At 40.4% G+C, this 21,920-nt stretch overlaps 1 protein-coding gene across 4 annotated transcripts in view; it reads right to left on the minus strand.

Moving 5' to 3' along the window:
• ENTREP2 (endosomal transmembrane epsin interactor 2) overlaps positions 1-19,543 on the minus strand; it is an 87,954-nt gene extending 68,411 nt beyond the window's left edge. For 2 of the 4 annotated variants that reach the window (XM_053954632.1, XM_053954631.1), the window contains exon 1: positions 19,340-19,542. In XM_053954632.1, the coding sequence (XP_053810607.1) occupies positions 19,340-19,465 (126 nt within the window). In that variant the 5' untranslated portion in view covers positions 19,466-19,542. Of the gene's footprint in view, positions 1-19,339 lie in introns of all 4 variants that reach the window. The other 2 variants (XM_053954634.1, XM_053954635.1) reach the window with 2 other exon arrangements.
• Between the last annotated feature and the right edge of the window lie 2,377 nt (positions 19,544-21,920).

Here is a 21,920-nt window from a genome sequence, read left to right on the forward strand (position 1 = left end):
ACTTCCCACTAACTACAGACACCATAGGTTTAGAAATTGCTCATCAAAATTAAATTCCCAAGCTGACAAAGAGCAGGCTTAGGTTAGGTGTTAGGTAGAAATTGTTCCCTATGAGGGTGGTGAGGCCCTGGCACAGATTCCCAGAGAAGTTGTGGCTGCCCCATCCCTGGAAGTGTCCAAGGGCAGGTTGGGTGGGGCTTGGAGCACCCTGGGACAGTGGAAGGTGCCCCTGCCCAAGGCAGGGAGGATGGAATGACATGAGCTTTAGGGTCCCTTCCAAACCAGGCCATTGTATAACTCCACTATATACACTGTGCTCCAGAATCCATGATTCCTGCTATCCCACTGATAGCAAACCCATATAAAAATTCATTAATTTCTTCTTTAAAATACCTTCCTGAAATATAAGAGAATGAAAAACTAGGATCTGGTACTCTGTTCCCATATCACAGTTACTCTTGTATTCACTGAAGTTCTTGTCTCCCTTCCTACAGAGTAAGGTTATGAGTACTCAAAAAAAAAATACATGTACAATTTTGAAATTGGCAATAAGCTACCTATGTAGCAATTGTAACTCAGGGACACAAAACATTATGGTGCTGGTTTTGAAATACTCCAAGAAAAAGCAGTTTGCCACATTCTTAAATACTCTCTAATCCATCAACCAGTTCTGTAAGTAGTAGTAACAGAACAGAAATGTGGTCTGAAAAGCTCTTTCAAATTGATTTACATCCTGGGTAAGCCAAAGAAACCCAACCTTTTTCTGCCTCAAGATTTCCAAGAGAGGTGATCAGCAAGAGAAGCTTTCTCAAATCAGTCACTAGCACAATTCTATTTTCCTCAAATATACAACCTCTCAATTATATTATTTCCCCCTAATTTCTCACCTTTTCTTACTTCTTTGCAGTTTGCAGGATGTGCTTTTAACAGTAAAGCAATCCTGAGCTCTAGGTAAGCCTTCATACTGAGCATTTCAGTGAGTCAGTCTGTGCAGGACATCACAGAGCTTTCCTAGAACTCACTGTCAATATTTGGAAACTAAAACCATGGTTTTCATTCTGCATTTAGTGATTCTACAGGGAGGCAGTAAACTACCTTTCTGTATGTTGTTATGGCTTGTCATTTTTAAGCTATGAAATCCACCTTATACATGAAAAGAAATCACTAACATATCAAACCTTGATATTAGCTGGAATACAGTTCTAGCCTAGAATTTTCAAAACAGATGAAGTAAACAAGATTCAACACTGAAAGGAAATCACAGTAATTAACATTTCTAAACTACTCTGAAAATTTGAATCTTCATTTTTCCTTCTCCTGAAAATGACAAACTGTATACATTTATGATTTTATAATACCACTTACCTGTCAGTAAAAGGCTATAATTTGTTCCCTGTTGCACACCAAATACCTTTAAAACCAAAGCAGAAGACTTTTAACTAGAAAACTATTTAATATTCAAAGTAATTTTCTGCTACAGTTCGAGTCAAACATGACTTGAGTTGCATAGTGCTGGCTTCCAATTTATAAAGCCTTTTAGCAATGTTATATAAACACAACAGAAAGTGATTTTCTCCAAGTATTTGTACAGTAATTCCTCTGAGGAACAGTAAGAAAGAGAATGGAACCAGAAAACACGTGCAAGTGTTAATAACTGGCAGATTTACAAACACGAAACATCCTACATACTTATTAAAAAATCATTTCAATGACAGCTATTACACCTACTACCAAAAGCAGTTCTAATGAACCAGACTCTGTCAGATTATTCCAGCATGGCAAGAGGATCATATAGGGACTAACCCAGAAAGACAAAACTGGCTGAAGCCAAGTAGAGATATGTAAAGCTTCTTCTAGCAACACAGAGTCATGAGACTTGTCCATTAGTTCTCAGGAAAGTTCCTCTCATGAAAAATTCTCCAGTCTTCTCCACAGAAAATACCTTCTGGGTTTTTTCAGAAAATGGTAGTTATGATCAGTTATTCAATACTTTTAAAAGTTCCAGGGTATGAATGCAAATCAGAATTCATAAAAAAACCTGGGATGAATCTGAGTCCTTCAACTAGGCATGGCTTACTGAAATGCACAGCATCACAGAGTGGCACCAAACCCACCCAAATCTCCAGCTGTCACCCAAGAGTTTCCATCCCTCAAAAAGCTTGTTATGTGGGATCAGCACAGGAAGTGTGTGCAGCTTACCAAAACAACATGTTTGTGACAACCGTGTCTACACCCCCAGGCAGCGCAAGCCAACAGGAACTGAGCTACTGAGGGAACAGATGCTCTGGGAAGCTGACATCCACACCAGCCATGGATCTGGAGCACGGCTGCTTTGCAGGCTTTGTTTTGGTTGGGTGGTTGTGGGGGTTGGTTTGTTTGTGGTTTTTGTTTGCTTGTTTCATTTTGTTTCGGGTGGTTTTTTTGGGTTTTTCTTTTTTTTTTTTCTTTGTGGTAGGGTGTGGGGGTTTTGTTGGTTTTTTTTGCTGTTACTGGGGTGTATTTTGGTTGTTTGGTTGAGCCTTTAGGAACAAGATCTAGCTCTAGTCTGAGTCCATGGATTTAAATGCCCATCCAGAGCCAGACAGCATTAGAGATGCTGTGGAAGCACACTTTCCAGTTTAGTGCTATCCAGTCTGCACGCTCAGAGAGCTCCAGAAGATAAATGAAAGCCCAGTGTGCAGAATTCATTCTGAAAGTGCACATCTGAACCCACACAGTTCTGTGGAGACACACTGAGATAACCATCCACACATGACCTCAAGCTGGGAGACATGCTAGTACCACAACCAACCTAAGTACCTTGAAATATGAAAAACAAGTATTTCAAACAGGAAATTAAAAGATGTTTGCAAATGAGGATCATCTAACACTGCTGAAAAGTAAACTCAAGAGAAGTAAGGTATTAATACTTCAGTACATAAAGGGCCCTGTCAGAAAATGGGAAAACTGCAGAAAAGGACTTGAGGATTAGTTTAGCCAGGAATTAACATATGAATAAGAAAGTGACAGAGGAACACAGGGACTCAGACAGCATCTGGGAACAAATTAGCAGGAGTGTCATCCATACAGATTGCACAGTATCCATTCTGCTGCAATAAGCACTGGAGACTCTCAACGAGAATGCTCTGCCCAGCTTGCCCACATTTCATTAAATACACCCAACTACTATAGAGAATATAGGTCAGAAATAAAGATGCAAAGAGATTTAGAAAACTACTTATAAGTGAAGATAGAAAATTCTGTATGGTTTACCCAGGCTAAAGAACAGTGGCATTTTCTGGTAGGTTAAAAATCCTCAACAAATGAATAGCAACAAAATCATTTGCCTTTGTGTCCACCATATATTATGCATCAAAAATATCAGAAGCTTAACTTCCAAAAAAAAATTACATTCCATATTAGGATATACAGAGTTAATGTATGAGATTCATACTAGCACAGGAGTAGTTAAGTGCTGGAAGATGTAATCAAGGTTATACAGATTCCTTATTACCTTACTTCAGGAACATCTAAACAAACACTCAGCTGGACATGCTGCTGTTTATAGATGGATCTCACACTGAAAATAGAATAGATGAGCTGTTGAGATCCATGCCAAGTGCACATTTCTGTAACTTTATGATTTCTGTAAAAAATACATTCTTGATGTTTTATATGTTGTGTGTATACATATAAGCATAGAATCCAAATATGTTTGTAATACTAATTTATTTTCTAATTTACTTATATAAAAATGTGCATATATTTATTGGACATTATTATTTATTAAGAGAACATAATAATTCTCAGAGAATGCAGTTTACCACTCCTTTGGTACATTCAGGCAGCTTTGCTTGTGCACTTCCAGTGAACTGGAAGTAAGGAAGGTTTCTGTGTACTCTCCATCACCAAGTATCTCACTCGGGTATTTAGTTATTACCATGCCCTTCCTAAATCTTATATCAATGCCTACAGTTGAAACTTCTGAGACTCCCAAATTCTTTATCAAACAATTTAATGGCAAAATCCAGCCTAGGTCTACAAGTTAAAACACAATTATCAATTAATCTCTAAATATAGAAAGACTATTAAAGAACCAGCTGGCATTTTAAAATGATGAAAGCCAACACTGTTCTTTGGCACTAGCTGCTCATCAGCACTAGCTGATGTTGCTAAGCTACTGCTGCTGCCCAGTTAGTTACACACCATCAGGTATTAAATTCATGCAGGCCACTAGGCTGCAGGGAAAAAAAAAAAAAAAAAAAGAAAAGGAGGAAAAACAACACTCAAAATGTAGTCTTACACCAGTAAAACTCATAAGTCAAGTCCTGCTATCTGAGTCAATGAAGTGTAATATAGCTTGTGTCCATGATGAAATTATATACAGAGAAAATCAATCAGCCTTTGGTGCTATTTTAGAGTCCATCTCATCTTTACTTGCCCTCTTAATTTACTTCAGACTCCTTTTGCTATAACACAGCTAAGTTTTTATTGTTTTGCTGCAATGTAGATAAGCTTTTGTTATATACCTACATTTTGATGAGTGAGTTTTTAATTTTGTCAAATAAATTTCTTGACAAAAATCAGAAGCATATTCTGCTTCTGTGGGTCAATGGAGGCAAATTGAAGAAACTGTCAGAAAGGATGGTCATTTTTTGTCAGTTATTTAGAGCCCATGAAGATAATGTTTAGTATGTGATCACTGTTTAAAAATATCTTTTAAGTTTCTGGCAGTTTCTATGAGATTATAGTAGCAGCCTTTTGCCAATTCTTTCATCACTGATCACACTTGGGATTTGCAGCTTTCAAACCCAAACCTACACTTACTCTTAAGCAGCCTGGCCAGCCCAGGTAGCACCATTATACTATTTAATAAAGGTGGAGAAGACTCCAAGTATGTTCCTAATCACAAGCATCATCTCCACAGTGCTTTTTCTCAAGCTTGATTCCATTTTTATTTAGGACATTACTTTCACACCCTTAGCAAAGCTGTGTTGTTTGGAAGTCAGCCTTTTACCTGGGTTGGTGCAGGAGGAGATAATTCTATTGGTAGAAGACAATTTTGACCACTTAATAATCCTGTCCTTTCCATCATATACTAACTTCCCATAAGCACTAACTTTATGACTCTGATGTTTCTTCCCTTCCTCATAGAAATCAACTAGGAGGAACATTATTAAGATCAATTACAAATTGAATGCTTACTGGTTTAGGGGGTTTTTTTTTGGTGGGTTAATTTTGGTTGTTTCCCTAAGGTGAATACATAACCAGTAAAAAAAAACTACACAGAATCATATTTAGCCATTTTTTAGTCTCAGTCAAGAATCAATTGGATTCTGCAAACCTTCCTCTGATCAACACTTTGTACAAAGGAGCTAAGTGAGAGAGAGGAGAGGAAGAGATCTCAGGTCTACAGAAGACGACAGAAAGCCAGGAGATTTTTAATTTACTGAGGGAAGGGACCTTCGGTGCCTGCATTCAAGCACAAAGGTTATTGTGAGCTGGGAGCCACGGCAACCTGACAAAAGCACCAGAGCACAGCTGCTCAACACAGGAACTGGAGACACTCACTTCCACAGACAGAAAGGTTACTGTCAAAATTGCGATATTATTACCTCATCAAGCAAAAATATTTTCTGGCTCTCACTTTTTTTTTCCTTCTGAATAATTGACCTCCATTTTGTAGGAAAACAAACAAACCCCGACAGGCAGTACATCCTTGAAAGATCAGCTGTCAACTTACCCTGTTCTAGTTTGTTTCAACAACATATTATGAAATCCCCACTATATATATTAGAAAAAAAAAAAAAAAAAAACAAAACAAAACTCAATCAACAAAATATAAAATCCCAGCAACCAAAAAAAGACAAAAAAATCCCCAATAAGCAAAAAAAAAACCAAACAAATTGACAAAAACCAAACCAACAACCGGAAGTAAATATCCGTGCAGAATTTCCATTTATATTTGAGAGGGTTACTTCTGTATATTTGCTATTCCACAGGATTATAAACTGTGAACCTATATCTCAGCTAATGCTATATTACAATCCTAGATTTCTAGGAAGTATTCCTTGCATTATCTGCTGGCACATTCTTTAAAGCCTTGCTACAGACCACTGGGCCAGTGAAATGACAAAATTCATTGTCCCTGCAACGTGCTCTAGTTACTTTTTAAAAACATACTTTTTAAAAGCTAGAAAACTTTTAATTTCTCAGGCAAAGAAGGACAAGAACTATTCATCACTATAATGTTTATTAGAGTTCCCTCAGCGTGTTTGTACAACCTTGTTATCCAATGGTAGGGCATATTTAGAGCTTACTAAAGTAACAGATCATCACTTGTCAGATGTGGAAACACAGAGGGAACAGATAGCACATTTCTTAAGAAAGTTCTTTGGGGATTGAGGAGGTGTGAATCTTGTCTGAGAACACACTATTTGCTTATTCTCATCTTCCCACTCCTCAGGCATTTCAAGTGGCAACTGGGGAAGCAAACATTTCTCCCATTTAAATGACCAAGTATTCTTTAACAGATACCAAATATATTGATTTTTAATACATTTTATTGCCTTACACTGAAGTTAGTGCCTGCTTCTGAGAATTCCAGTAAACCGCACTCCATCCAACTATAACTTAACTAACTAAAATAGCTATATGACATATCCTTTTCCGTGCTAGAGAAACCACCTTCTTTAATATACAAACCTGCCTTTTCCTTCTCAAGCTATTCACTGGCAACTTAATTGGAAAAGAAAGGAAACCTTTTCTGCAGATCTGTTTGTAAAATTACAATTTTTCATCTTCAGGATGATCTCCTCAAAAAGTATTTTTTACTTCATCCAAAGTATTATTATATGCATTTATATCATTAAACTTTCCATTTCCACCAGAGTCTACTGATTAATATAATCACTGTGCATTATTGTTAATCCACAGGCTTCTTGTGGGACTCAAACAAATATAATTACACTGCCTGTTGAATTTTCTGCTTTCAGAAAACAGAACACTTCACAAAGCCTCATATTACTTTTAAGTATAAGCTTTCCACATCCTATTCACCTTTGGCACGACCTATGGCCTGTGCTGTAAGTCAGGACTTCCACCCATCAGCTTTGTTTCATGCTGCGGAACGGCCAGCGAGGCAGGATTTGCTGTAACTCTCACAGAGCCGCCCCTGGCTGCTCCTACAGGGTCCCAAGGGAACAGGGACACGTCCAGCTGGCAGGTGAAGCTGGGAGACACCTCTGCAGCAGCTGGGCACTGCTGAGACCTGCCCTTACACTCCTGGCTTACAGGTGGGACTTCCTGGCCAACTGGCTGAAACAGATCACAGCTTCAGTGCTGCATTGCCATGTTTTACCCAAAACCAAAAAAAGCTGCAGAAAAGCTGCTCCTAACGTTGGTCTCATTTACCTTCTCAAACTCCACACAAGAATTACATCAATAACAGCTAAACTGTCTAAAACACTGATTCCTGAGGCACTTAGGCTGGAGGCAAAGGAGGTCCAAAGGAGGTCTAACATTTTTGATGTTATATGGTTAACAGACAGACACAAGGCACCAGAAGTATTTTTAGACCTTTCTGAATCAGGGAAATATTGTTTAAAACATTGCTCTAATTTCTACATGATCTAGTTTTCAAGAATTTGAGCCACAGCTCATTACTACAGCATTCAATTTGGCATCAGATTCTTTTTCTTGATTAAGTCAAATACAGCAGATCCAATGAAATATATTGTTTGGGGATTCCCATATAGTTCCTAAATATAATATACCTAACTATAAACAAAAAAATTAAATTGATTTTTATTATCCAGGAGCTCTAAATGTTAGTGCATATAGAGTTACTTCTCCATAGGCAAAATTCTTCACAGACCTATCTTATTCCATTGACGTTATATAAATCAAATCAGACACTGATGAAGGGAAGAAATCTTCAGAATCCCAAAATAACTAACCTCCAAAAATAAAAATAAAATTGCTTGTTGCCGAAATATTCAAGATTGAAAAGTAACTGTAACTCTCAAATTGACTCCTTTTTTTCCCCATTCTTATCTTCTCTTAATTTTTCAAAATAGGTTAATTAACAAGATAATTACATCTTGTAATTAGGAACTAAAGCAGCTGATTGAGGCAAAACCTCAAGCTAGCCCCAAACAATTCATATGGGAAGGCAAGTTTTTAAACTGTCAGGACATGAGAAGGAACTATCAAGTGGAAGGACATTACAATTTGCCTAGTGGTCATTTCTAGTCCCACAGGCAAAAAGGGCACTACTGCAGGGGAAGGTACAAGATCAGAAGTAGAAAATGGTTTTGTTTCCTTCTACCTTCCAGCCCATTATTTCAGGTTCACAAACCCGTGAGGGGTATGACTGAACTCTTCAGACAAGCTTCACCTAGGACTGACAGGTCCTGTCACTGGGACCACTTTTCCTAATAGCTGGTTTGATATTTGGTCTTTCAGACCCTTGACTCACAGGGAAAGAAAATCCATCAGTTCCAGAAGTGAGGTCTAAAGGAAGCTGCTGAGGTCCTTCCAAGGAATCACTTCTGTAACTGATGGATTTTCTCTTTAACTAAAAACCAAGCTATGTTAAACTAGGACAGAAGGTCAGTGAAGGAAGATGAGCACATTATGTCTGGTAGATACCAAATGCCACCAGATATTGGTCTGATATTGTCACCCTTATTATCTGTACAACACTTTATTGTTTGTACTGTCATTATTACTTTTACAGTAAAGGTTCTTCTCCACTCAAAAGGCAAATATTACATACCAAGAGAAATGAGTCTGTCAAGCCACAGTGTAAGTTTTTGAAAAGCTCAAAGGAAAAGCTGCATTGAAGATTTAAACTACTTAGGTAGGAAGAAAAATATTTACTGAATTAACATGAACTTCAAAAACAGACAGCAATGTTTTAGTATTGTTCCTAGTTATTGTAGTGATATTTCACAGGATCTCAAAGTATGGTCTCACCATGAAGCTTTATTCCAAATTTCATAAGGAATAAAGGAAAATTTTTAATGGAGGAAAAGAAGTTGTTCTAAATTATTATAAATTCCTTAGGCCCAGACAAATATATGTCACACAAGAATAAAGAGGACAAGAGTTTCCTGTTAGGAACTCCTTAAAAAAGCTAATGTCTCCTCTTATACCAGAACAAATGTGGAGGACTTCAGCCTACACATTAAATCTGACTCCTACCTACCATAACATTACTTCTGTCCTTCTGAAAGGACAACCATTGCTGGTTTATGCATAAAAGGCAACATGGACAAGTTGTTAACATCTTACCTGAAGTGTGCAGCATTGTCAGGCAGACAAAGTGCACCTGCCACCCCATCTGTCCTGCCCTCACTATTCTCTCTGGTTCCATGCAGCAGGTTCTGTGGTAGGAGGGGCAGAGATGCATCAGAGAAATTATGTGGTGCATATAAGGGAATCCTGCTATTACAGACCCAACAGTCATGTGTCTCCAGGGCATGAGCCATTATCCTACATGTATTTCCCTTCCTTCCCCATCCCCCGCCACTCCAGTGGTGTATTGTGGCTTGCCTTGTTCTGGTTTTAGTGTTACTTTGAACATGAAAATTATTTTTAATACTCTGATGTATCTAAATAAATCTCCACTCCCTAAGTCAACATCTTTCAAGTATTCTTTATAACCAAATATTTGTTGCAAACTCAGAAATATTATTTTTTGATGCTCCCTTTTACTCTTTACGTGTAACGAAAATTTATTTCACATGAAAACTCTATTATGTTTAAAACCACTGCAAAATGAAAATTCAAATCTAGCACTTCTTGAATTAACATTGCTTTTTGGAAAGCAATTTTCAAGGCAGAAAGGACTAAAACAGCATCCATTTGGTTTATTCTCATTTGCAATAAACACAATAATCTTTCAGATACAAATCATGTCTGTATAGGCAAGCAAGAGGAAGCTCATCTGTTCTTCATCTAAAGATCCCACACTTTCATTAGCAGTTTTTTATATGCATTTTTTTACTTTCAGCTCACAAATATAAAAACTGAAACTTGCCACAAGAATGTGTAAGTGGTCCTACACACCCCCAGAAAATTTGTTTCAGTGGGAACATGTAAAGGGTCAAGTCTATAGTTTGATACTCTGGATGACCCGGGACACATAAAACAGACTGAGTTGCTTCACATCAACACACACACAGGACAGCAGCCTTTGCACTGGAGAGTGTCATTTTTTTATAGCCATATATTTCACAAGTTTTCAAAAGGTTTTTTATTTAAGCCTCCAGAAAGATAAAATTTGCTTGAACTGCAGCTAATTTCAAGATATGACAAAACCACTTTCTACCAATGTTATTTCCAGAATGACATAGGAGTGTCACACATGTTCACAGCATCATCAAAGTTCTTGATGACTGTTTACAGAGTCAGAACTTGAAAACCTCTTATTTTAGCAGCATTAGTCAACAAATGCTTTCACTGCTATAACAAAGGAAAACCATTGAGTTAAAAGTTCTGATAGAACCATGCTCACTAGAATGCATACCAGTGAGATAATTGTGTTTATTATTGATAAATTATGTTGTCCCTTGGCTATTTACATTGAATGATCAATGCTGGTTTGGTTTAGTTTTTTTTTTTTAAACTAGAGAGTAATTTTAATTTCTTTAGCAGACAAAAAAATCTGTCACAAATCTGAAAAATATCTGCAAATACAAGTTTTCACACAGATGAAAAGAGTTTTTTTCTCTGAAGAGAGTGAATACAAAAGTGACAGCATAAAGCTACATGTTTATTCTCTCAGTGCCTCTGGATTAAGTGTGTTCAGTTTAAAACCACCTGGTTTTATTTCTCTGGCACTGAAGGCTTATCTAAAATCTTCAAATTAAGATATGCTCTTTTCTGCTAAAACAGTAGCAAAAAAATCCAATTCATAAGTACATTACACCCCACACATGAAAATAATTCTGCTGAGATTGACTCTCCGTGACAGAAATAACAAACCTGTATAGTTATCAGTGAGGACATTATTTGCTGGTTCTGCAGAACAGAAATTACTCATGATGATAGCTTCTAGAAAGAAGGAAAGTTCATATTCAAAACTGAAAGCAAGCTTGCAAAGTAGAGTAACTCCTACTTTGTAAATTAGACCCAAAAGTTTAAAACTGTGCTGCTGTTTCAACTACCTATGTTTAAATCAAGCTCTTATCAAGATCAGAAATCCAAGTGTTAAATCCAGATTGCTTCCTTTAAGCAAAAAAATACATTATTCTTCAAAGTGTTTACATTTTCTCATTTTTATCAGAATATGAAAAAAATAAAACCGAACAAAACCAATAATAAAACCAAGTAATAAACTTTTCAGAATATTGTGAAATTATTCAATTTTTTTAACCACAATCTAATGGAAAACAATGTCTCAGTATAAACCATGCAGCAGTAATTCAAATAAGTATTTCTCATTTACTGCAAATTAGCTCAAAAGTACTCCACCTACTCAATGCCCTTAAAAGTAACACACCAAGCACTGGCATCTGCTCCTCAGAACTGGCTATTTTAATCTGCAGACCTGCATCAAATTATCATTGTAGATGTACCCAGGATGCAGGAAAATTCTGCCCAGCATAAAGCATTTCTAGTCATCTGTAGGGAGTTCACAACTTCTGCACAATACAGGAGCTTTCAGATTGGCCTTACAGGTTTTACCTGAATTACCAAAGAGCAAATGGAACATGAGCAAATCTGTTTGCAAAAGAATCTGGTGTTGAGAGCATCCACACCAAGCACTCAATGGATGAGTGGCTATTCAGACAGGCTGCAGTCTGGCCCAGAGACTTCATTCCTCCCAGCAGTCAGATTCCATTTACTGTGTTCTTCCAGCTCATCTTTTGGCTCCATTTTATCCCCAGGAGCCGAGTCAGTGTGCTCTGAGACCGCTCCCTGGCGTGCAGGAACAGTGAGTGGGAGCACACACACAACCAGAACTAGAGCACTGATATGGACACATGCACAGACCACCAAAAATAACAATGATAAAATACACTGGGGACAGGACTGCAGTTTCAAACAGCACAAGCAAGAACTTTTGAAGGAATAATCAACACTGTGTCCTTACAAACAGATTGTAAACCCTCTGTTTATGGGCTAGACACAGCGATTCTGTGATTTGCCAAAGATGGAAGACTAAGCTTGAGGGCATTTTGGTCTTAAAATGTTGCTTGCACGTAAGCTAGAGTGCTCTGAATGTATAAATATTCCTCAATTATAAATTCCCTATGTTTGTCACATTTGCATAACACTCCTTTAAAGCAATGTGGTTGCTCCCAAAGAGATGAGGTAATGACCACACCACCTGCTTCTAGAAGAGTAGCTTTCTCTAAATACACTACTGAAATCGTTATACTCCTATAAGTTACGTATTTTCAGGCAGTCCACACCTTACACAGTCCCATTATCTGTTCTGCCCTTGGATCCCAGAAGGCACAGGAGTGAGCAGAAAAATGAATTGTGAAAGAATAGCTAACTAAACATGATAATTCACAGCTCATTCCTTTAGTAAGTCACAACATAAAACTAAAATGAAGGTGTAATAAGTTCAGCAGCTGCAAATAATTAGATTATTTACCTTAGAAATTCCCACTTCCACCAAAGTACTTAGCTCTGTCCAAGTTTCTCAGTAGACTTAACCTGCTCCTCACAGCTAGTTCTCATAAGTTCCTGGGCAGTATTTGCTGTCTTTTACACCAAATGCTACTATATTTCCAACAATAAAAAACTGGCTGGAAAGGACAACCACCATCCAGGAAAAAGATTTCATTCCTATAGAGACTGAGACATACACCTATCTTTCTGCTACAGACAAAAACAAACCCACAAGAAACTAACTAAAAACTGTATGCTGACAACAGTAGGAGACTTACCCATAATATTTTTATTCTGCAGTCTGGCTGCCTACAGAAAAATAAAGACTTCAGAATGCAGGTCACTTATAATAATATGGGATTAATAAAAATGATGCTATTTCTTCCCTACAGACTGGACACCTCCTGCTTCTTATCATAATTATCTTTGCTTTCTTCCACTACTCCTTCCTGTAACACAGGAAGTTTTTAAATTAAATTGCTCTTAAGGCTAAGGTAACAGAACACACGCAGAAGCAATAAAAGCTGATGTGCCTCATGAAACAAATCATGTTGCCTTCCATGAGTCTGCTATTCTCTAGTGCACTGGAGACAAAAAAATCTCAAGGTTGTACTTAGCCTCAAATCCCCAAGAAGTTACAGTTATTTTACTAGGCACAGTTCAAAGAATTAAAAAGGAATGCTGTCATCTTTCTAAGTGTTCCTCTGTCCAGCTGATTTGCTATCATGCCATCAGGATATGGAAACAACACTTTCACCCATGAATGTCCTGTTCCAAAGCCCTGCCTGACCACAGACTCCGTAAAGCACAGAGGATGCACCCAAGGTCTCTCAGTTCTTATGTTCTATGATGTGTATGACCTCTTCTTGTGCACCAATGCCACTTTTAACTGGCATCTATTAACAGCTTCATGGGTTTTCTGGGTTGGATGTTTTTGGGTATTTTGTCTGTCACACAATATTGTCAGGATGTACAAACCAAGTATGCTAATAAAATTAATAATGATCCATCACCTAGACAAGACACATTGCAATCCTTGTGCATTTTATGAAGGTGAGAAGCAAGCCTGTGCAGGTGACTGATTTTTTTTTACCAACACTGTGTACCACAACACACATCCCTAGCAGGCTTCCTGAGACACAAAGTTCCAGACAGCTGACCTCCTTCCACAGGCTGCTCACATTTCAAAGCCCTGACAAACTTGCAAAGGAAAAGAAAGATGTGCCTGAGGTGTTAGCAAATCCAAAAAGAAGTCAGAAAAACCCAGGGATGGTAGTTAATAAAGGATACAGCAGTAGACAGTAACAGATAATGTCTCAAAGAATCAAAGTTAATGTAATTCTTTTGCAAGTATGTATAACTGAAGGTTCCACTATTGGTAACTACAACTGTGACTGCCCCTTACAATTCCTAACTGAGGAGTTAGCAGTGATCAGTCAAACGTGATAGTACCACTTTCTCAAATGTATCATCCCATTGAACAGCTTTTATTTTGTGACTAACACACTGGCAAAAAACCTACCATGGACTTATTAGCTGGACTGTGAAGAGGCAAAAGATTACCAAGTCATTGTAGGATTTTTGAAGTCATCCATTTCCTGGTCTTCTAAATTTCACCAAATTGAAGCAAGGAACATCAAAGTAACTGTCCCAGTGTGTGGATGCATTATCTTTCTGGAATGACATAAGATCTTCAACAGCCACACAGAGAAATCAGTTTCATTTGTTCCCTGGGCTTGACTATTTGATAATCTGCATTAGAGGTCTGGTAAGTCTCCCAAAAACTTTCTGTGTGGAAATTTACCTACCCAATTGCCAAACCAGCAATACAAACTCCTCCAAAAGAAACCTGAAAGTGAGTATTTAGAGATCTAGAACATTTGCTGAACCATCAGCAAACTTCACAGAATAACAAATTGTTGATGATAAACTAATCAGCATGGCTATGAGTCGAGAGATTTGGAATCTGTTATTAGACCAATCCTCTGAAGAGAAGGAATCTGGTCACATACTCTCATGCAAACAGTGTTCCCTCCAAGAAAGCTGTAGGCTGAACTCTCAGGCTGTGTGTGTGTTAACCAGGAATACTCAACTAAGCAATCCATACTATGGGTTCTCATACTCCCAGAGATGATCCAGAGTTCTCATAGAGCACACTCAGAAGTACAGTGGACACTTGGTGAAAAACTACTTGATAACCATAGAGTTAAGAGTTTCATTTATACCTACAGCAGGTGGGCAAGAAAGCTGTCCTTGGAGTCCTAGACATAAAATCATCTCCAAGACAAATAAACGAATAAATGTGTTCCAGGCTGTCCCAGTTCAGAGAACACTGGATCACACCACAGGAGCAGTGAGGTTACTTTCTCTCAAGGAGCTTGGCTTTGCTTCCACAGTCACACTGTTGACAAGAGGCTTCTCATGCAAACTTGAAGTTCCTTGTCCCAAGCTACAACTATCACTCTACTCCTCCTGACTATCCACAAATAATGGAAAATACCAGAAGAAGACAGAACAAGGGATATGAGGAAGGAAAAATAAAAACCCTTTAGCTGAAATGGAGAAGAAGAGAAAACCACAACTGCTAACAAATTATCTTTATTGTCATCTCCCCTTCACTTCCACAATGATTCTGTACAGGAACATGCCAGGACAACCTGCTGCATGTGAGGAACAGCCAGGATCACAGACAAGTAGAAGTTTTTGAAAGTTAACTCCTTTAAGCACCACCTGAGGTTTTTAAACCTATTTTGTACAATGTCACAGAAAAATACAGAAAAGACTCCTACATTCAGCTTTCTCAGTTAATAGACAAGTATATAACACATTTCCTATTTTCCATAAAAGAAAAGTTGGGTTTGAGTTCACACAAACAATCTCCCTTTATATCTGTTTCCTTTTTCAAAGAACACAAAAAAAGCATGTATTTCATGAACCTTGAAAACATTCTACATTAAAGATGCTTTTAAGCCAGAAGAATTGATCTGCTCTGAACATGGGATATGGATGAAAAGAGGCACAATTGAGAAGAAACTTAATAAAAAGGAAAGGCAGCACAAGATCTTCCAGTAACACACTTCTACACAAAACACAACAACTGTCAAGTAACCATACATAAAAAAGGAGATAGAAGAATACACAGCAAGATTTATACAAGAAGAATATACTTGCTAAGATTTCCAAGAAGAATACACTTGCTAAGATTTCTAGTGCCAGAGTAATTTTAGAAACTGGGCAATCTTACGATTTATTTCATTAATACTTTGCTCTGCTAGAGAGAATTCTGGTCTCTAAGCCTGGTAATTTTCTTAAATCAAGATGGGAGGGGTAGCATGATAAACATCTTTCTGCAAACTTCTAAATAATTTGAAGAAATGACTTCACAAAGTGAGATTTGCTTTTGCAGTCACATACCCACAGCACCATCAGCCTGTGGTTTGCTGCTGTCCCATCACTGACAGGAACCATGAACACCACTAAAGCATTTCCCTCAATCTGGGCATGTACAGAACCAACACACTACAAACTGGCATATAGTTTGCATTTTAAAGGGCAAAGAGGGTACAAATATTTTCTCATATTCAAGCAACTATAGACCTACAGGAGAGATAAATAACCTTGTCACTGCTTATACTTTTCAGTGATCTACCAGAACAGCCTAATTTTGAGACCTATCCTTCCATGATTAAAATGAGGCTAGTACTCTGTTCTTGATGTTCTTAACAGGATCGAAGACACTTATGCTCATTTCCCTTCTATGAAAAAACATTTTCTTTTACCCAGTTGAGAGAATGTGAAGAAGAAATCACCATTTTCTCAGGAAACTGCAATGGGAACAAGCTGCCAAGCATTTCAGCACACAGATTGCAAGGTCTTGCCAATGAATGCTGTCTATGCAGAGAATTAACCAGTACCTCCTTCTCTAAACCTCAAATTTCCTTTTGCTCAGTGTGAGGTTGACTCTGGTTAATTACCTTAAAAATGTCTCAATACAAAATATATGAAGATAAAAAGTATCTTCCTAACATAATGCTACGAAAGATAACCTGTTCATGGTATGGGATGTTGCTTAAATAAACTCTGCACTCTTCAAAGTTTTATGGAAATTATGGTGCCTTGTTCTTTAAATATGCTCTCACTTACATGGTCACTTGATTTGAAAAAGAAAGTGAGAAATCAGAACCTTTCCTTGCATTTGATTACAAAACTTTCCGTGAGTTTAATATGCAGACTGATCTATTTTTAAATTTTTTTCAACCATCTAAGCTGTTACAAACACTAGGAAATTATTTTCAAAAACATTTGAAAGACTCATAACAAATTTTTGAAGCCTTCATTAATATTGACAGGGCATCTGGTGTCAAAAACTGCTGAAAAGTATCAATGCCAAGACTACTTACTCTCTTTTACAATGTGCATTTCTAATGACTAAAAACTACAGTATCACATAAACACACACAAAAAAAAAATAGATTCAGAATGTCTAATATCAAACCACTCAGTTATTTACTTCCAAGAAGTGAGGGGGAAGTAGTGTGAAGGCAGTGAATATCGATGTCTGATTTTGGCACCAAATAAAGACGGGAAAGACAGTTCCATTATTTTTCTCTCATGTCACTTAAACCCACCTGTAGTTATTTCTTTAACTGCATTTTACAGAAGCAAGGTAAACACTGTTACTCTTCCACAGAAACATTTTTCAGCTGTGAGTGATGATATATCTAGTGTTTGTTAAATCCACTAAATACCTCAAAAGGGCTTTTAGAAAGGGCTTTGTAATCAACTAACTTCAAAAAGTTCTTTAGGGCTCATCATGTTTCAAAAACTGCTCTATTTCCTCTTAGTTCTTGAGGCTTAGAGGAAAGGATAATAGGAGGAAACTAGGTTTATTCTAATGCTCAGACAGCTCATTTATAAGGTAGAATTATTTTTTCAGAAAGGAAACTCTTAGTTTAGGAAACAAGGTACACCTGCCTCATTCTGATAACACAGGAAAACAAGGCCTTCTAGTCAGCAGTCCTGCAATTCCCTGAGCCTTGCACCCGTTCTACCACAGGCTGGAATCTCGGGTTTGGTGTCTCTGGTGAGCAACCAGCATGCATGCAAACACATTTTCTGTGACATACACTGCACAGAGAGAAGAGTAGAAAGCATCCACAGTAAGGAAAGCAGCCTATCTTGGAGCATAAGAATAAGCACCAGAAGTGTCTTTGCACACAGAACACAGGAGGTGGGGGAAAAGGTACTATTGAAAAAGTTGTGCTTACTGGAATCCACAAGCAGTTATGCATATTCCTGCTCACTCTGTCGAGGTAAGAAATAAAGGCTGCCTGAGCTGTGTTGGTTCAGTAGCACATTAATATGTAAGCAGCCAGATTATGAACCTAAAATTCACACCTCATCACAACAAATAATTGCATATTATCTTGCAGAGGATCAAATTCAATAGAATGACTATTACAACATCAATGCTATTAGTGTAAACTCATATTTCTTTTCAAGACTAGAATAAAATACAACAAAATCAAGAAAGATATCTAAATAATTAATCCAGAACTACTCTTCTGCTCTGAAGGACCCAGGAAAAAAAAGTAATATTCTGCATAAGAGCATATTAAATAGTTTAAGGTTTTAAAAAAAATTACACCTTTTCCACCACATGCTTAAAACTAAATAACCCAAAATATTTTATCTAATTCTCTGGTTTCTAACAAGCACATTTCAAGTTGAAAACTCTCTGGTCCGTTAAAAGAGCTGAAGAGACATAATTGAAACCAGTAACGCATTAAATTAAATGGAGCAAATCTTAACCAATAGCACAGAGTCTGTTACCAATGCCCTCTGTTACAAATGCCTAATTCTTCATAAATTTCAAGCCCCATTTCACTGCTTATGAGAAAAACTTTCATGAAGCAGGATTATCTTAACGTGTCCATGTGTGCACTGTGCCCACACACAGATGCAGCCACTCATGATCTGCACTAAATGAGACCCACCTGAGTCAGATTATCAACTCTTTTTTTTTTGTTTGTTTGTTTGTTTTAAATTTGTGCTACCAGGACACAATAGAAAGTGAACAGGATAACACAAAGGAATCAGAAGGACCCCAATTTCCGCTCAGAACAAACAAGCTTTTCCCTCAGACCAGCAGCCTCCCCCAAGGCGAACCCCAGCTTCTCTCAGGGCTCTCGGGTGCCCCAAAGCCACAGCCTTTCCACCTTTCTCCTGGCGCACTCGCGCTCTCCTCGGCACAACTCTTCCACGCCGTGTATGTACCTTAAATCCCATTCCTGCTGTGCTCGTCCCGTTTGGTCACCTCCAGCACCTCACGACTCGCGGCTGAATTTGCAGCCGCGCCAGACCCTGAGCGCCGGCCGCTCTCAAGGTGAGCCCAACTCAGCGCCGATAGAACGGGCACCGGCGGCAGAGGCAACGCCAGAGGCTCATTTGTCATCCCAACTTTCACTCGACGCTGTAAATAAAACCCAATCCACCTTGGCCAGCCCTTCCAAATGAGAGGTGGAAGTGCCACCGCGCTGCTGCGGGCCGGGGGAAGCGCCGTAGCCGTGCTGAACAGGGCGCAGCCGATCGAGGAGCTCACCTGCCCGCCTCAGCGCGGGGAGGGCGCCGAGGCCCGCAATCGCCACCCGCGTCCCACCTGGCGGGCGGCCGCGCATCGCTGAGGCGCCGGCGGCGGTCCCGCCCGCCCCTCCCGCGCCCCCCGACTCACCGAGAAGCCGGCCCAGAAGGGGCAGGAGTGGCGGACACGGGCCGAGGTGGTGAGCGCCAGGGCGGCGAAGCTGACGGCCACGATGAGGCAGCCGAGCACCATCTGCGTGACCCCCAGGGCCAGCATAGCCCGCGAGCGGGCGCGCTGCTCGCGCAGGCGGGACAGGCTGCGGGACAGCGCGGTGGGGCTGAGGGAGCGCGCCCCGCCGGGGGCCCGCGCCGCCCCGCCGCCCGCCGGCATCCTCCGCGCGGCCCCGCGCCGCCTCCCGCCGCCCCCGCGCTCCGCGGGGCAGCCGGGCGCTGCGGGCAGCGCGGCGCATGGAGGAGGAGCCGCCCTGCTCCCGGAACGACCCGCGCGGCCCCGGCCGGGGCACGGCGGGCCAGGGGCAGCCGCCGCCGCCGCCTCCCGTCCCCGCTGCAGGCGCGGGGCGGGGGGGGCTGCGGGGCTGCAGCGCGCGGGCGCGGCTCAACCTCAGCCGCCGGCGGGGGCGGCCCCGGTCCGGCCCAGCCCAGGCGCCGCTGGCCGGGCGCGCCCGCTCGGGGAGCGCCCGCGCCCCGCTCGCCGCGGCTCCCGCCGCTGCCGCGGAGCGCCCGAGCCCCGCTGCCCGGCGCCTGCCGCTCCGGGAGGGGAGGGGAGCGGGGGAGGGTTGTGCACGGCCAATGGCGGGCGGAGGCAGCGGCCGGAGCATCAGCGGCGGCCGCCGGCCCTGCAAGCTCGGCGTCGTGTGCGAGGCGAGCGCCGGACGAGGGGCCCGGCCCGAAGCCCCCCTGCAGCCGGACGGCGCCCGGGCAGCGCCCCTGAGCCAGCCCCGCTCCTGCCGCCAGCGCCCTGAGGGCAAAATCGCTCCCATCTGGGCTTTGTGCAGCGGCGGCACCGGCAGCCTCCCTCCTTGCTCCGTGTGCTCCCGTCCAGCGGCGGAGGAAGGCAGGGCTGGGCTCAGTTCTGTGTAGAAGGCATCTTAAGCGTTTTTTATTTTTTAGGTTTTTTTTCCTCACAGCAAACCATAACCAAGTCTCAGGCGCAGCATCCCCAGTAGCAGAAACATATGAGGCTTCTAATTATAAAAACTTCCCAGCCCTGCTGCTGCTGCCAGCAGGGTCTAGCATGGTATGGCTGCCCACAGCTCCTGAAGCCACTCTTCTGCAGAAAGGAAATCAGCAATTAGGCATCAACTGTAAACAGCTTGGCCTACTCATGAAAAACACACAAACAGAATCCAAACCCCAGATGATCATCTCACTATACTGCAGGATAGTTTAGGTAGTAAAACTATCCCAAGTTTAACATGTTTGTAGCACCATAATCTGCTAAAATAGTATTTTTTTAAATACAGGGATTGGCACATGTATTGTACATATCTGTAATTCTGTGATATTAATTAAAAAATCCCCTCAACCCGAACATCACACATACACCAGGCTTAAAACTTGGTATTTGTGACTCCTTTTCTTTCTGGAACTTTTCTTAGCATTAAATAGTTTTTTGGGGAGGTAGTAGTGAGGAAGTGTGCCTTGACAGGAAAGTGTCAGAGTAGGTCGCCTCTCTGCATACAATATCCAGATGTTTTACTGTAACTAAAGAACACAAAAAAGCTTGCTGCTTTCAGCTTAATTCACTGTGTCACACAGCATCATAGGGTAACAGCTGCTGTCACCCCACCATGGCTGAAATACTGCTCCAGCACATGTGCAAGCCATATTTTAATCAGAGACAAAAGCACCTGACTAAATTCTACACTGAAGAAACAACTGTTTTGCTAAAAGTTTTTAGCCAAATGCAGAACTGTACTACATTAACATTGTTCAAAAGAAGAGATAGCTTACAATGACCTAGTTAGACTGGGCCTGATAACAAATAGGAGTCAGCTAGAAACAGCACACCACTACACATTCCCAACTGATATTCCCAACCTGACTGCTGGCACAGGTGTGCTACGTCCCATCTGAAAGCCCAGGGAGAACAGATAAATGAAGGCAGGTGGGAATATATGGTTATAGATCACACTGAATTTCTGCTTATACCAGTTCACACTAAAACTAACATCCACTTGTATTTATTTAAGTAGAACTATTTGCTGTCCAGCATTGGAAACGTTACTTCAAAATGCCTGTTTCAAAGTCATGGAAGAGTCTGTGTTCCAATGTTCTGCCTGCCAAATAAGGCGAAAGGTTCTAGCAAAAAGAAACAAAACCAAAGCCCAGATGCAAACTGAACCTGTGCAGTCTCCATGATTAAGTAGCTCATTCTCCATCAAGGCAGAAATGCTTTAGGTTATTCAACAGTAGGACAATTAGAAACCTTAATAAATGCATTTAAACCTCTAACTGGGTGCTCTCATTCAGGAACAAGATGGCCCTAGGGCTTGGAGAAATTAGGACACAGTACACTGGGGTGTGAATTTACATCTCACTAACTCCCTGTGCTGATACTATTGAAAGCATTACATACAAAGCTATTTACCTTCATTTCTAAGGACCTTCTAACTTGTATGTAAAAATAAAAAAATAAATAATCCACATTTGTGGGTAATCCAGAGGAGGATCTGGCACTGCAAATCCACAGCTCATCTGCTGTCCGTGAA

The sequence above is a fragment of the Vidua chalybeata genome, chromosome 13 (genome assembly GCF_026979565.1).
Source record: "Vidua chalybeata isolate OUT-0048 chromosome 13, bVidCha1 merged haplotype, whole genome shotgun sequence".
Taxonomy (NCBI): Eukaryota; Metazoa; Chordata; class Aves; order Passeriformes; family Viduidae; genus Vidua; species Vidua chalybeata.